We start from the raw sequence: 14,230 nt of genomic DNA, 5'->3' as shown, positions 1-14,230 counted from the left end.
ACACAGGCAATTCTATGAGCAAGGGTCACAGTCCTGATTTTAGGATTTCTTGTGCTAGGGTCCCAAGGAGTATCTGTATGGTCCTAGGTCCAGGGTATGCACACAGTCCCACCAATTCTCTGGAGGCAAATCCTCACGCCTTATACCCTGTTAGAAATGTGCAGATAACATTATCAAATGCCTGTTTTATTAAAAGACAACTATAAAGGACTGATTCATGTTTTATTTGATAATAGTTCATTTTATTAAATAATTTATAAAGTCAGACCAGTGCATTGGCTTGTTAGGGGAAATCATTCCTTCCTACTGTCATATAGCCTGGCAGATTATGTCAGGTGCCAAAACATTCCCTTTTATTCAATTTATTCATGAGAGTGTGGAATTAAAGTAGATCCTTGCATGTCAGGAAAGCTGCAACACATCTGGTTTAAGTGGAGCACAAGGGTAAGTTATTCCACATTCACCAACTTCCCCACTTGACCTCCCACCAGTTCCTGTCTTTTTCCATCAATCAACTCTAAGACGCCCTAAACCCAAACAGTTCCCATTCAACTGTGTACAAAGGTATAGATATGGAAGACATCTCTCTCCAACTCTCACCTTGGGAATTAAATAAACCTGGAACAGGGAAGGTGAACTGGCTGAAACCAAGTGAAGATTTTTAAGAAGCTTTGACAGAAACATTAAGAATAACACCTGAATGCAAATCCAGAAAAAAGTGCTACTGGGGAAAAATAGTCTTAGCCAATGTTCTAAAAATGCCCATAAGAAAAGGTTGGGGAATTACCCTTTAGACACAAGCTCTAAGAACTCTGGATACAACGGGAACTTCGATGGATACAGTCTGGGCCTGCTGAGTCAGATGTCCCCAGGGCAGCCCGGCAAGCAGCCTGTCTTGCACACTGCAACTGATTGGCTTCATCTACGGCAAGAGTCCTTCAGCTCCATCACAGAGTACTCTCCAATGTGTTATAGTTATCCTTAAAGCTCTTCAATTCAAGGAAGTGCTTGGCACGTTTACTCTTCTGACTTGAGGGGAGGTATGTCACCTGGATGGTTGTTGGGGAGACCTCAGGGGACTGAGTTAGGTCTTTGGCTGCTGACTGGTGGTGTCGCTGAGAGCTCCCAATTCGTGCTTTAACCCTGAAAAACAGAGAGGAGAGGTCACTCACAGAATGAGGACTAATCAAATAAATCAGGGCTTATCCCAGTCTATAAATGCAGCAATAGCCACAAATAGTTAATTGTGTCCTATCTGTCCTATTTAGTAAACTAGTTACTAAAACCCCATCTAGTAGCTTAGAAGTAGCAGAGAGGCTGAGCACGGTGGCTCATGCCTGTAATCCCAGCACTTTGGGAGGCCCAGACAGGTGGATTGCTTGAGGTCAGGAGTTCGAGACCAGCCTAGCCAACATGGTGAAATCCCATCTCTACTAAAAATACAAAAACTAGCTGGGCGTGGTGGTGGGTGCCTGTAATCCCAGCTACTTGGGAGGCTGAGGCAAGAGAATCACTTGAACCCAGGACACGGAGGTTGCAAGCCGAGATTGTGCCACTGCACTCCAGCCTGGGTGACAGAGCGACTCCATCTCAAAAAAAAAAAAAAAAAAAAAGAAGTAGCAGAGAGGCTGGGCATGGTCACTTATACCTGTAATCCCAGGACTTTGGGAGGCAGAGGCCAGAGACCGTTTGAGCCCAGGAGTGTTTGAGACCAGTCTGGGAAACAAAGTGAGACTCCATCTCTACAAAAAATTAGCCAGGTATGGTTGCAAGCACCTGTAGTCCTGGTTCCTCAGGAGGCTGAGGCAGGAGGATCGCTTGAGCCCAGAATTCGAGGATGCAGTAAGCCATGACTGTGCCACTGCACTCCAGCCTGGGCGACAGAGACCCTGTCTCTCTCTCTCACACACACCCTAAAAAAGTAGCAGCACTCCAGCCTGGGTGACAGAATAAAGGCCCTGTTTGGGTGCCCTGACACACACCTACTCATACCAAAAACAACTAGCACCAGAGAAACCAATTTCCCAGAGTTCTTGCCTCTGGCTCAAGCTTTTTCTTGAGACAGATATGCCCTATACAGGTTATCACCTTGTTTTGAAGATTAGGAAGATAAGGGTCCAATAATTAGCTTACACAAAGCTAGTAAGTGACAGAACTGGGATTCGAACCTAAGGTTGTCAGATTTCAAAACTTATACTCTTCACTATACCCATTAAAACATTCCTAGAAACTACCAATCAAACGTAATTTTTTGTTTTTGAGATGGAGTCTTGCTCTGTTGCCCAGGCTGGAGTGCAGCGGCATGATCTCAGCTCACTGCAACGTCTGCCTCCTAGGTTGAAGCGACCTGTCTAAGCCTCCCGAGTAGCTGGGGATTACAGGCACACACCACAATGCCCAGCCAATTTTTCTATTTTTAGTAGAGACAGGGTTTCACCATGTTGGCCAGGCTGGTCTTGAACTCCTGACCTCAGGTGATCCACCTGCCTCAGCCTCCCAAAGTGCTGGGATTATAGCTGTGAGCCACCACGCCTGGCCTTCAAAAATAATTTTAAAAAGATTGTGATAAAATACGTGTAACATAAAATTTACCATCTTAAGCATTTTTAAATGTATAGTTCAGTAGTGTTAAGTATATTCACAGTGTTGTGCAACCAACCTCCAGAACATTTTCATCTTGCAAAACTGAAACTATACCCACTGAACAACTCCCTATTTTTCCCACTCTCCAGCTCCTGCAACCATCATTCTACTTTCTGTCTCTGAGTATGACTACCTAGGTATCTCATATAACTGGCATCATCCAGTATTTATCTTTCAAAGAGTGAATTTTGAACAGACTTCTGCTGACTTCTAGACCAAATGCCCTTTTCCAGTCTCTCTACATGTTCATTTTCATTAGTGCTCTGAGCAGTTTTTCTTTTTTTTTTTTTGAGACAGTCTCTCGCTCTGTTGCCCAGGTTAGAGTGCAGTGGCATGATCTTGGCTCACTGCAACCTCTGCCTCCCAGGTACAAGTGATACACGCACCTTAGCTCCTGAGTGTCTGGGACTACAGGTGGACACCACCACTCCCAGCTAATTTTTTTTTTTTTGAGACGGAGTCTCGCTCTGTCGCCCAGGCTGGAGTGCAATGATGCGATCTTGGCTCACTGCAAGCTCCACCTCCTGGGTTCACGCCATTCTCCTGCCTCAGCTTCCCGAGTAGCTGGGACTACAGGGCCCGCCACCAAGCCCAGCTAATTTTTTTTTTTTTTTGTATTTTTAGTAGAGACGGATTTTCACCGCATTAGCCAGGATGGTCTCGCTCTCCTGATTTCGTGATCTTCCCGCCTTGGCCTCTCCAGTGTTGGGATTACAGGCGTGAGCCACCGCGCCTGGCCTAATTTTTGTATTTTTAGCAGAGACAGGGTTATGCCATGATGCCCAGGTTGGTCTCAAACTCCTGGGCTCAAATAATCCACCCATCCCAGCCTCCCAAAGTGTTGGGATTACAAGTATGAACACTGCAGCTGGCCTTCTAAGCAGTTTTTACTAGGACCTTTCATTTTTTTTTTTTTTTGAGGCGGAGTCTTCACTCTGTCGCCCAGGCTGGAGTGCAGTGGCACCATCTCGGCTCACTGCAAGCTCCGCCTCCCGGGTTCGCGCCATTCTCCTGCCTCAGCCTCCGGAGTAGCTGGGACTACAGGCGCCCGCCACTGCGCCCGGCTAATTTTTTTTTTGTATTTTAGTAGAGACGGGGTTTCACCGTGTTAGCCAGGATGGTCTCGATCTACTGACCTCGTGATCCGCCCGCCTCGGCCTCCAAAGTGCAGGGATTACAGGCATGAGCCACCGCGCCCGGCCCATTTTTTTTTTTTTTGAGACAGACTCTTGCTCTGTCACCCAGGCTGGAGTAGAGTGACACAATCTCTGCTCACTGCAACCTCTGCTTCCTGGGTTCTAGCAATTCTCCTGCCTCAGCCTCTGGAGTAGCTGGGATTACAGGCATGTGCCACCACGCCAGGCTAATTTTTGTATTTTTAGTAGAGATGAGGTTTTGCCATGTTGGCCAGGCTGGTCTCTAACTCCTGGCCTCAAGTGATCCGCCCGCCTTGGCCTCCCAAAGTGCTGGGATGATAGACGTGAGCCACTGCTCCAGGCCTTGGACCTTTCATCCTTTAAGACAAGGTGGCCCATTTTTAGGCACAGAGAGAAGACAGGAGAGACACACCTTTTATCTCTTGAGAAAGGGCAATATTCAACATAGCAGATTAATTCTTTTTATGGCTAGTAACTAACTTTTTATTATTATTATTTTTTTTTTGAGATGGGAGTCTTGCTCTGTCACCAGGCTGGAGTGCAATGGCGCGATCTCGGCTCACTGCAACCTCCACCTCCCAGGTTAAAGCGATTCTCCTGCCTCAGCTTCCCGACTGGCTAGCATTACAGGTGCACACCATCAAGCCCGGCTAATTTTTGTATTTTTGTAGAGATGGGGTTTCACCATGTTGGTCAAGCTGGTCTTGAACTCCTGACCTCAGATAATCCACCTGCCTTGGCCGCCCAGTGTTGGGATTACAGGCGTAAGCCACTGCATCTGGCCTAAGTTTTTATTCCAGATTGACTTTCCTTTCTCACCAAGAACTTTGATTTTAACATTTGCATGAAAATATGAGACTATGTTTAGTATGTATTAAAAACATTCCCAAACAAAAGTCATGAATCCTCTCCTGTGACACAAATGCTCAACAGCTGACTCTATAGTGACAGCCTTTGTTTCAGACAGGGTTACTAATGTTTTAAGTGGTAGTAAAAACAGATTTTTTTTTTTTTTGAGATAGAGTCTCGCTCTTGTCACCCTGGCTGGAGTGCAATGGCACGATATCGGCTCATTGCAACTTCCGCCTTCTGGGTTCAAGCAATTCTCCTGCCCCAGTCTCCCGAGTAGCTGGTATTATAGGCGCCGGCCACCAGGCCCAGCTACTTTTTGTATTTTCAGTAAAGATGAGGTTTCACCATGTTGGCCAGGCTAGTCTTGAACTCCTGACCTTGTGATCCACCCTCCTCAGCCTCCCAATGGGCTGGGCGCCTGGCCAAAAAAAGATGTTATTTAATTCTTACTTTTATTGGGCCAAGACACAAAAAGAACACTGAGACTCCATACAGAAGGAATCCCTGTGTGTGCTGAAAAACTATTCCCTTTGCTAGGCTACACCAATTTTGACATTTTTTGGGGCTTAAAAAAAAGACAAGAAAAATGCACACAGAAGTAAAAACTTCTCTTACTAGCTTGTATAGTCCCATCTGCTTTCTTTTCTTCTTATTTTTTTTTGAGACAGAGTTTCACTTTTGTTGCCCAGGCTGGAGTATAATGACGTGATCTTGGCTCACCACAACCTCCACCTCCCAGGTTCAAGTGATTCTCCTGCCTCAGCCTCCCGAGTAGCTGGGATTACAGGCATGCACCACCACACCCAGCTAATTTTGTATTTTTAGTAGAGATGGGGTTTCACCATGTTGGTCAGGCTGGTCTTGGATTCTGGACCTCAGATGATCCTCCCGCCTCAACCTCCCAAAGTGCTGGGATTATAAGCGTGAGCCACCGCACCTGGCCACATCTGCTTCCTAATGTAAGAGACTGATCTAATAGTCTAGAACTTGACAACTCTTATGGTACCATGGATTTTGTTCATATTGCTTTATGAAGGTAATTGCATTGTGGGAACAGTCCAACAATACTATACCAGCGCCCTTTGACACCTTCCCCTCCAAACTCACACAGTGGCCAGCTCACTCAGGGCCTCTTGATAGCGTAGGTACTCATTCTGGCCAAAGACCTTAGGAAAGAGAAAGGAAGAGTGAGGATCTCTCAGCCTGAGGGATCTCTTTAGTGCCCTGAAGAAAAAACTGGCTTACCCCTGTCCCATAGCGGGCTGTCTCATAGCCATCCAATAGGGTATCGATGAGGGCTTTGCGTACACCCTTGAAAGGTGTACTAGTGTTTCGCAGATCTAGCAGGTAGGAGCGGAAATTCTTGCCCATTAAGGAACGGGGATGCCGGCCTTCAGAATGAAATGGGATTTCTGTGGAGAAAACAGCACAATGATATACTTTCTTTCATTCTTTAGTTTTTTTTTTTTTTTTTTTGAGATGGAGTCTTGCTCTGTCACCAAGGCTGGAATGCAGTGGCGGTGATCTTGGCTCATTGCAACCTCCACCTCCTAGGTTTGAGCAAGTATCTACTCTCAGCCTCCTGATGAGCTGGGATTGGAGATGTGCACCACCATGCCAGGCTTATTTTTGTATTTTTAGTAGAGACAAAAATAGAAAAGAGTTTCACCTTGTTGGTTAGGTTGGTCTTGAACTCCTGGCTTCATGTGATCTGTCTGCCTCACCCTCCCAAAGTGCTGGGATTACAGGCATGAGCCACCGCACCTGCCCCATTCTTTAGTCTTTCTAGTTAATTCCCCAAACTTAGAAATAGGTCTAATGAGGCTGGGTGCAGTGGCTTACGCTTGTAGTTCCAGCACTTTGGGAAGCCAGGGCAGGCAGATCACCTGAGGTCAGGAGTTTGACAGCAGCCTGGCCAACGTGGTGAAACCCTGTCTCTACTGAAAATACAAAAATTAACCGGGCATGGTGGTAGGTACCTGTAATCCCAGCTACTGGGGAGGCTGAGGCAGGAGAACCACGTGAACCTAGGAGGTGGAGGTTGTGGTGAGCCAAGATCGTGCTACTGCACTCCAGCCTGGGCAACAGATCAAGACTCTGTCTACAAAAATAAAAAGAAATAGGTCTAATGAAATGAGCGAGTTGAGTGAGAGGGAGATTCTGATTAATGAGACCAAAGGTACAAAGCTATGCCTGAGTGGTCATTTGATGGTAACACCACAGCTGTAACCTACATCAATGACACGTGATAGTGTCATCACATATTTTGCCATCCTGCTTACCCATCCATCCTAGGTTTAAGATATAAACTGTTTTCATAGAGATACAGCATATATGACAAGTGTTGACAGAATGGAAGAAATTCAAGAACAATCTATCTTGGGCTTAGTGAAAAAGCAGGTGCCACCTATCCTTTGTGGAAAAACAAGCAAATTACCATCATCTACTTCATGAAACTAAAGATCTCAAGAGAAGAACTTTAAAAAACAAAACACCCAGACTCTTTGGAGAATAACCTGCTTATATCATTTCCTTCAGCAAAATCTCTAACCCAGTACTTTCAAAACTCTAGAATTTCCTACTAGCCAGGGATGTGCAGAAAAGACAAATCCTACCATATAAAGTGGGTTCATTACTCTGTTCCCTAGGTGGGCTTTCAGGATCCTAGAATGGACACTGTCAGGTATCCCTTACCAGAGGTACGAATGGCATCCAGAGCTTTCATCCTATACAGATAGTTGTAGCAACCTGTTGAGGAAAAGACTGGTGTTAGGCATAAACCTAAAAAGATTCCCCAGGCCAGGCGTGGTGGCTCACGCCTGTAATCCCAGCACTTTGGGAGGCTGAGGCGGGCGGATCATCTGAGGTCAGGAGTTTGAGACCAGCCTGGCCAACATGGAGAAACCTTGTCTCTGTTAAAAACACAAAATTAGCCAGGCATGGTGGGCACACCTGTAATCCCAGCTACTCAGGAGGCTGAGGCAGAAGAGTTGCTTAAACTGGGGGGGTGGAGGTTGCAGTGAGCCGAGATCGCACCATTGCACTCCAGCCTGGGCAACAAGAGCGAAACTCTGTCTCAAAAAAGGAAAAAAAAAAAAAAAAAAAAAAAATTCCCCAAACTCCAGCAAGCTAATAAATGGGCTCTGCATCTAGCATATATCCAGTAACAGGAATAACTAAGGCTTTGCCAGCAGCTTTTGACAACTCTGAGAGAAAAGGAATTCTGGACTTGTGGGACTCCTCACTGAAGCCTTTCAAGAGCTTGCCACATACTTTGATTTCCCTGGGTTTCCAGTTGTAGCAGTCTAGCATCATCATCTGCAAGGAGCTGAGGCTCATACTTGATATCCTGAACCCTGGAGAGTCGAATATCAATCTCTTCTTTCAAGTCCTGTTCACATAAAGAAAAGAATACACAAGTATTTACCCTGCACTCTGCTTTCCACCAATCTGAAAATGGGGCAGAGTTAAAGAACAACTAGGACAACAGAAATAGAGAAGATGCTCATGATGCTCATGTAGTTAATAAAATCACCAGATAAGAGGTAAGAATTTAAGAATGAATGTGATTGGGTTTTCCAATAACCTCTCCAAGCTGCACATCTCTAAGCTAGAACTTTTAACTTGCCAGAAATCCTTCAAGTTATACAGCATCAACATTATTTCTAATTTTTTTTTTTTTGAGACAGAGTCTCGCTCTGTCACCCAGGCTGGAGTGCAGTGGCGCAATCATAGTTCACTGCAACCTCCGCCTCCCAGGTTCAAGCTATTCTGTCTCAGCCTCCAGAGTAGCTGGGATTACAGTCGCGTACCATCATGTCTGGCTAATTTTTGTATACTTAGTAGAGATGGGGTTTCACCATGTTGGCCAGGCTGGTCTCAAACTCCTGACCTCAAGTGATCTGCCTGCCTTGGCCTCCCAAAGTGCTGGGATTACAGGTGTGAGCAACTGTGCCTAGCCTCTCTTGCCTCAGCCTTCTGAGCAGCTAGGATTACAGGTATGCACCTACCTAGAGGCTACTTAAAAAAAAAACACACACACATTTAGCTTTTAAAATAGCCAAGTCAAATCCATGGTATAAAAATTTTAAAGATACTAAAAGGGGCCGGGCATGGTGGCTCACACCTGTAATCCCAGCATTTTGGGAGGCCAAGACGGGTGGATCACGAGATCAGGAGATAGAGATCACCCTGGCTAACATGGTAAAACCCGGTCTCTATTAAAAATTCAAAAAATTAGCCGGGCGTGGTGGCGGGGGCCTGTAGTCCCAGCTACTCGGGAGGCCAAGGCAGGAGAATGGTGTGAACCTGGAAGGCAGAGCTTGTGGTGAGCTGAAATCGCACTACTGCACTCCAGCCTGGGCAACAGAGCGAGACTCCGTCTCCAAAAAAAAAAAAAAAAAAGATGCCAAAGGTAGCACCTCTCAGTCACCCAGCAGCAATTACTATTTGCAGTTTCATATCGATCTCTCTTACCTAAGAGAGTTACCAGAGCCCCAGGAAATAAATTTTTTGTTCCAACTTTTTAGAAACTTCCATTGTGAAACATAAAACACACAAAATACAGATAACATATATGTACATTTTAAATAATTATAAAAATCATAATGAACACCTATAACCAATATCCAATTTATGCAATGGAACATTACCACTAACTTTGAAGTCTTGTGTGGCCATCCCTCAATGAATGCTCCCCATCCCAAACCTTGTCAATAGTCTTCATACACTTCTTCCGTTTTATCGTGTCACCCTAAAAAAGATGCTTAGCTTTGCCTGGTTTTGAACTTGATACAAATGGAAAAATACTTTAAGAATCCCTCTGCAAATTGTTTAAAAATTTTTTTTTCTTTTGAGACAGGGTCACACTCTGTCACCCAGGCTGGAGTACAATGGCACAATCTCTGCTCACTGTAACTTCCTCCTCCCGAGTTCAGGTGATCCTCCTGCCTTAGCCTCCTGAGTAGCTGGGGTTATAGGCACACACCACCATGCATGGCTATTATTAAAAAAAATTTTTTTTCTGAGACGGAGTCTCGCTCTATCACTCAGACTAGAGTGCAGTGGCACGATCTTGGCTCACTGCAACCTCTGCCTGCCGGGTTCAAGCAATTCTCCTGCCTCAGCCTCCCTAGTAGCTGGGACTACAGGCGCATGCTACCATGCTCGGCTACTTTTTTGTATTTTTCGTAGAGATGGGGTCTCACTATGCTCGTCAGGCTGGTCTCAAACTCCTGACCTTGTGATCTGCCCGCCTCAGCCTCCCAAACTGTTGGGATTACAGGCGTGAGACACTGCACCCGGCCCATTTTCAAACTTCTTACAGTGACAGGGTTTCCCCATATTGAACTCCTCAGCCAACATGATCAGCCTGCCTTGGCCTCCCAAAGTGCTAGGATTACAGGTGTAAGCCACCTCACCTGGCCTTATTATTATTTTTTTTTGAGACAAGTCTCACTCTGTCATCCAGGCTGGAGTGCAATGGTGTGATCTTTGCTCACTGCAACCTCCGCCTGGGATCAAGTGATTCTCCTGCCTCAGCCTCCAGAGTAGCTGGGATTACAGGCACGCACCACCACGCCCAGCTTATTTTTTTGTATTTTTAGTAGAGTCGGGGTTTCACTGTGTTGGCCAGGCTGGTCTTGAACTCCTGACCTCAGGTAATCTACCCACCTCAGCCTCCCAAAGTGCTGGGATTACAGGCATGAGCCACCGCGCCCAGCAAAATTTTTAAAATACACTTGAGGTTGAATTTATATATAATAAATGCATTCATTTTATGTATATAAACTGATGAGTTTGACAAATGAACATACCCCCTTCACCACCACGTCAATCAAAATAAAGAATATTTTCATCACCTGGAAATCTCCCCTGTCCCAGCCCAGGCAACATGTACTCTCTTTTTTTTTTTTTTTTTTTTTGAGACGGAGTCTCGCTCTGTCGCCCAGGCTGGAGTGCAGTGGCCGGATCTCAGCTCACTGCAAGCTCCGCCTCCCTGGTTTATGCCATTCTCCTGCCTCAGCCTCCCGAGTAGCTGGGACTACAGGCGCCTGCCACCTCGCCCGTCTAGTTTTTTTTTTGTATTTTTTAGTAGAGACGGGGTTTCACCGTGTTAGCCAGGATGGTCTCGATCTCCTGACCTCGTGATCCGCCCGTCTCAGCCTCCCAAAGTGCTGGGATTACAGGCTTGAGCCACCGCACCCAGCCCATGTACTCTCTTTTACAGTTCTGCCTGTTCTAAAATTTCATATAAATGGGGTGGAAGCATATGGTGCATATTCTTTTGTCAATGGCATTTCAACTTTTCTCACTCAGCATGGTTTTTTAGTCTGTTTGTTTTTGGTGAGACGGAGTCTTGCTCTGTCGCCCAGGCAGAAGTGCAGTGGTTTGATCTCGGCTCACTGCAATCTCTGCCACCTGGTTTCAAGGGATTCTCCTGCCTCAGCCTCCTGAGTAGTTGGGATTTTTTAAATTGTATTTTTAGTAGAGATGGGGTTTCACCATGTTGACTGGTCTGGTCTCGAACTCCTGACCTCAAGTGTTATCTGCCCAACTTGGCCTCCCTTAGTGCTGGGATTACAGACATGAGCTACCACGCCCGGCCCACTCCTCATGTTTTTGAGATTCATTCATGTTTGCAATTTTTTTCATTCAAAAGTATTTTGAGCATTTGTCTTCGTATATATATCTTGAGTTTTTCATTTTTTACATTATTCCATATGAATATGCCACTATCTATTTTTTAGAAACAAGGTCTTGCTCTTGCCCATGCTGGAGTGCATCAGTGCAATCATAGCTCACTGCAGTCTGTAACTCCCGGGCTCACATGATGTTCTGGCATCAGCCTTCCAAAGTGCTAGGACTATAGGTGTAAGCCACTGCACTCAGCCCATATAATCATTGAAAAGGGGACATTTGAACTGTTTCTTCTTCAAATATTATGAACAATGCCGCTATGAATAATCTTGTACATGTTTCTTGGTACACAAGAGCAAAACTTAGTATCTCTATGGTAGGAGAGAAACTGCTGGAGCAGGGATTAGGTACATGTGCAATCTTACCAGACAATGACCAGTTATTTTCCAAAGTGGTTTTACTAATTTATACTTTCACTAGCAATGGTTGAGAATTTAGCAAAAATTTTTTAAGCAAAAGGAATACTGCTCTCAATTAGACCAAGGGACCCCTGAATAGCCAAACTATTGATTGGTTCACGATGTGCTAGAAACTAACCCTATGTCTCTCTCATGAGGCAGGAAGGACTGTTAAGGTTTCGAGGCAGGAAGGACTGTTAAGGTTTCAAGCCAGGACATCCTCCTAGAGTCTTTCCATGTAGTATTTCAGCAAGGAACAAAGAGGGAAAGGTTAATAGCACTGGTTAATGAAAGTACAGTGCTCTAGGAGTTGAGGGAGTCATGAGCTCTAGCTCTACAACTAACCTGTTTTTCATTCAGCAACAAATTACTGAGTACCTGCTATGTGTAGGCTCTGGCACTAACCTGTTTTCATTCAACAAGAAATTACTGAGTACCTACTATGTGTAGGTCCCGGCTTTATAGTCGTGAACAAAACTGGTATGGTGCCTGCATTCTTGAAGCTTACGGTCTAGCGGAAGAGAGAGGCATGTTTTAAATAAATGGACAAACATAAAAAAAATTATGGTAAATGCTATGAAGAAAAAATCAAAGTAAAATGTGCAAATAAAGAGGGGGGAACCTACTTTAAAATAGGTAATAAGCATTTCTTTTTTGGAAGTAACATTTAAGCTAAGATTAAAAGAATGAATGAGCTAGCCAAATGAAGGCCATTCCAGATCAGAGGAGCAAAAAGAGTGGAAAATTCAGCCAGTAGAGCTGGGTCCCAGTGATCTGGGGAGAGCCACACAAAAGGAGGTTGGTAAGGGAAGCAGGTGTCTTTTACTTAGAAACGAAAGACTAAAGAAGCAGAATGAGGGTGACAGCAGAGTATCAATAACTCTTATTCACATATGCTGGGTTTGAGATGCCTATTAGAAATCTAAGTCAAAATGTCAGGTAGTCAGTTCGCAATATATGCATGGAACTCAGGAAAGAGTTCTGGGATAGAGATAAAATTTCATCTGTAGCTAAAGCCAAGGAAAGGAAGACAATCACCTAAGGAGAAAGTACAGACAAAGATAAAAGACCACTGGGTTATTCACTTCCTACATGTCTTCTGGTAAACTGCTTCCTTTTCTTGGGCTTGTTGGTAACATGAATGGTGGAACTACGTGATTTATGGAGCTCCTGTTAAGTCTACAGTTATGTAGAGGTAACCCTTCTCATTGCTCTTGGGTTAACCTTAATGATCTCAACCCCATCCTAATCAAACAAAAAACACTGAGTAGTTTAAGATGAGCTGGGAAATATTTTACTACAAAGAATTGGGAACTCCGACCCAAGCCCTTCATTCTGCAGATACAATAACAGAAGTTCCTGCTTGCCACAGCACTGAGCAGGAGCCAAGTCCCAAAGTGCACAGTGCCTGCTCAACTTAGAACAAGCACAAGTGCACGCAAAGAAATACGAGAATTAAAGTCATCACTAAAGGCAGAGCAAATCTCATTCTTGACCCTAAAAGATCTGAAAAGTATGTTTAACTCGTGCCCTAAGGACCTACCTTGGGGGCATTGTGTCCCACAGGGACATGAGGTCCCCTTCGAGATTTCATTGCAAAGCGCATGATTTGCCTCTTCACAAAAATAAATAGCAGTACAAACACCTGTCCAAAAAGATGTAAGAATCCTTTAATAAAAAGACAGTTGGGTATTTTTTTTAAGCATGCCTTCATTCCAAATCGCCAGATTCTGGCTCTCGGGAATGTTTCAGGGTAAAACTTGGGGTAAAGCAAGACCGTTATGATAGGGGTGGATCTAAGAAGCCAGTAGCAGGGAGGCGTGGGGTCTGTGCTCTAGCGTTAGAGGGAGAGTTCTAGGCCAAAGAGGGCGGGTCGGCTGGAGTAGGTGACTTAAACTCCCACCTACTCCTGGAATAAGGAATCAAAGCCCAGATAGGCGCAGGTGAGTGGGTGGAGAATGCAGACGGGGAACAGCTCAAGAAGAGGGTCTCTACTGGTTAAGATGCGACAGCAGGAATGGGGTGGGGGAATCTCCTCACCAGGCTCCCGTAGGCCATCACCAGCACGACATTCACCCCGGATAGCCAGTTACTGCCGGACGCCATGGCCTCCCTACCTCGCGCAGAATTGTTCGGGTTTACCCCGCTGTCCTGGCTGGTCAGCCCAGGCTCCGCCGCAGCGACGGCGCCTGGGTCCCCTGGAGCTCCCCGGCCATTTCCTTATGGGGGAAGACCAAGCCAGACCCGGCCTGAAAACATGGCGGACAGGCAGGGGGGCTGGGAAAGGAGAACGATGCCTTCCAGCTTCCCCCTGACACGTGACTCAGGCAGGCAATGGCACCCAGGAGCGTCGAGCGCTGAGACGCGGAACTACGACAGTAAGAGGAAGCCGCGGCCATCCCTGGGTCACGTGGTGGAGGCAGGGCCGCCGTGAAGGAGGCGGAGCGGACTCGCGGAGCCGGAAAGAGGTGTCTCGTGGCG

The 14,230-nt window shown here is 45.6% G+C and overlaps 1 protein-coding gene across 8 annotated transcripts; it reads right to left on the bottom strand.

Annotated features, from left to right (window-relative positions):
• Positions 1-220: 220 nt before the first annotated feature.
• On the bottom strand, positions 221-14,041 carry C1H1orf43 (chromosome 1 C1orf43 homolog). 8 transcript variants are annotated; one of them, XR_012414468.1, is made up of 8 exons: positions 13,790-14,041; positions 13,293-13,394; positions 7,926-8,043; positions 7,347-7,400; positions 6,632-6,753; positions 5,898-6,064; positions 5,760-5,818; positions 221-1,143 (listed from the first exon to the last, which is right to left on the bottom strand). XR_012414468.1 is itself a non-coding variant. In XM_065545465.1 (7 exons), the coding sequence occupies exons 1-7, from the start codon at positions 13,853-13,855 to the stop codon at positions 948-950; spliced, it is 762 nt and encodes a 253-aa protein (XP_065401537.1). In that variant the 5' UTR covers positions 13,856-14,041; the 3' UTR covers positions 221-947. The 8 variants fall into 8 exon arrangements, 7 of the variants coding, with proteins under 7 accessions (XP_065401537.1, XP_065401551.1, XP_073851077.1 ...); XM_065545465.1 differs by lacking the exon at positions 6,632-6,753; XM_065545479.1 differs by lacking the exon at positions 6,632-6,753 and having other exon boundaries at positions 13,867-14,041.
• Positions 14,042-14,230: the final 189 nt, after the last annotated feature.

This window comes from Macaca fascicularis, chromosome 1, assembly GCF_037993035.2.
Source record: "Macaca fascicularis isolate 582-1 chromosome 1, T2T-MFA8v1.1".
In the NCBI taxonomy this organism is placed as follows: Eukaryota; Metazoa; Chordata; class Mammalia; order Primates; family Cercopithecidae; genus Macaca; species Macaca fascicularis.
The sequence above is the reverse complement of the archived record's forward strand: the minus strand, read 5'-3'. Positions and strand labels throughout refer to the sequence as shown.

Bases quoted from the DNA above. Each gene is read 5' to 3' on its own strand.
- C1H1orf43 (XM_065545465.1), bottom strand. From the start codon at position 13,855: ATGGCGTCCGGCAGTAACTGGCTATCCGGGGTGAATGTCGTGCTGGTG. The intron at 6,065-7,346 runs GTAAGGGATACC...TTTTCTCCACAG, and splicing joins GGATGCCATTCGTACCTCTG to AAATCCCATTTCATTCTGAA. The intron at 1,144-5,759 runs GTGAGTTTGGAG...TCTGTTTTTCAG, and splicing joins CTGAGTGAGCTGGCCACTGT to GGTTAAAGCACGAATTGGGA.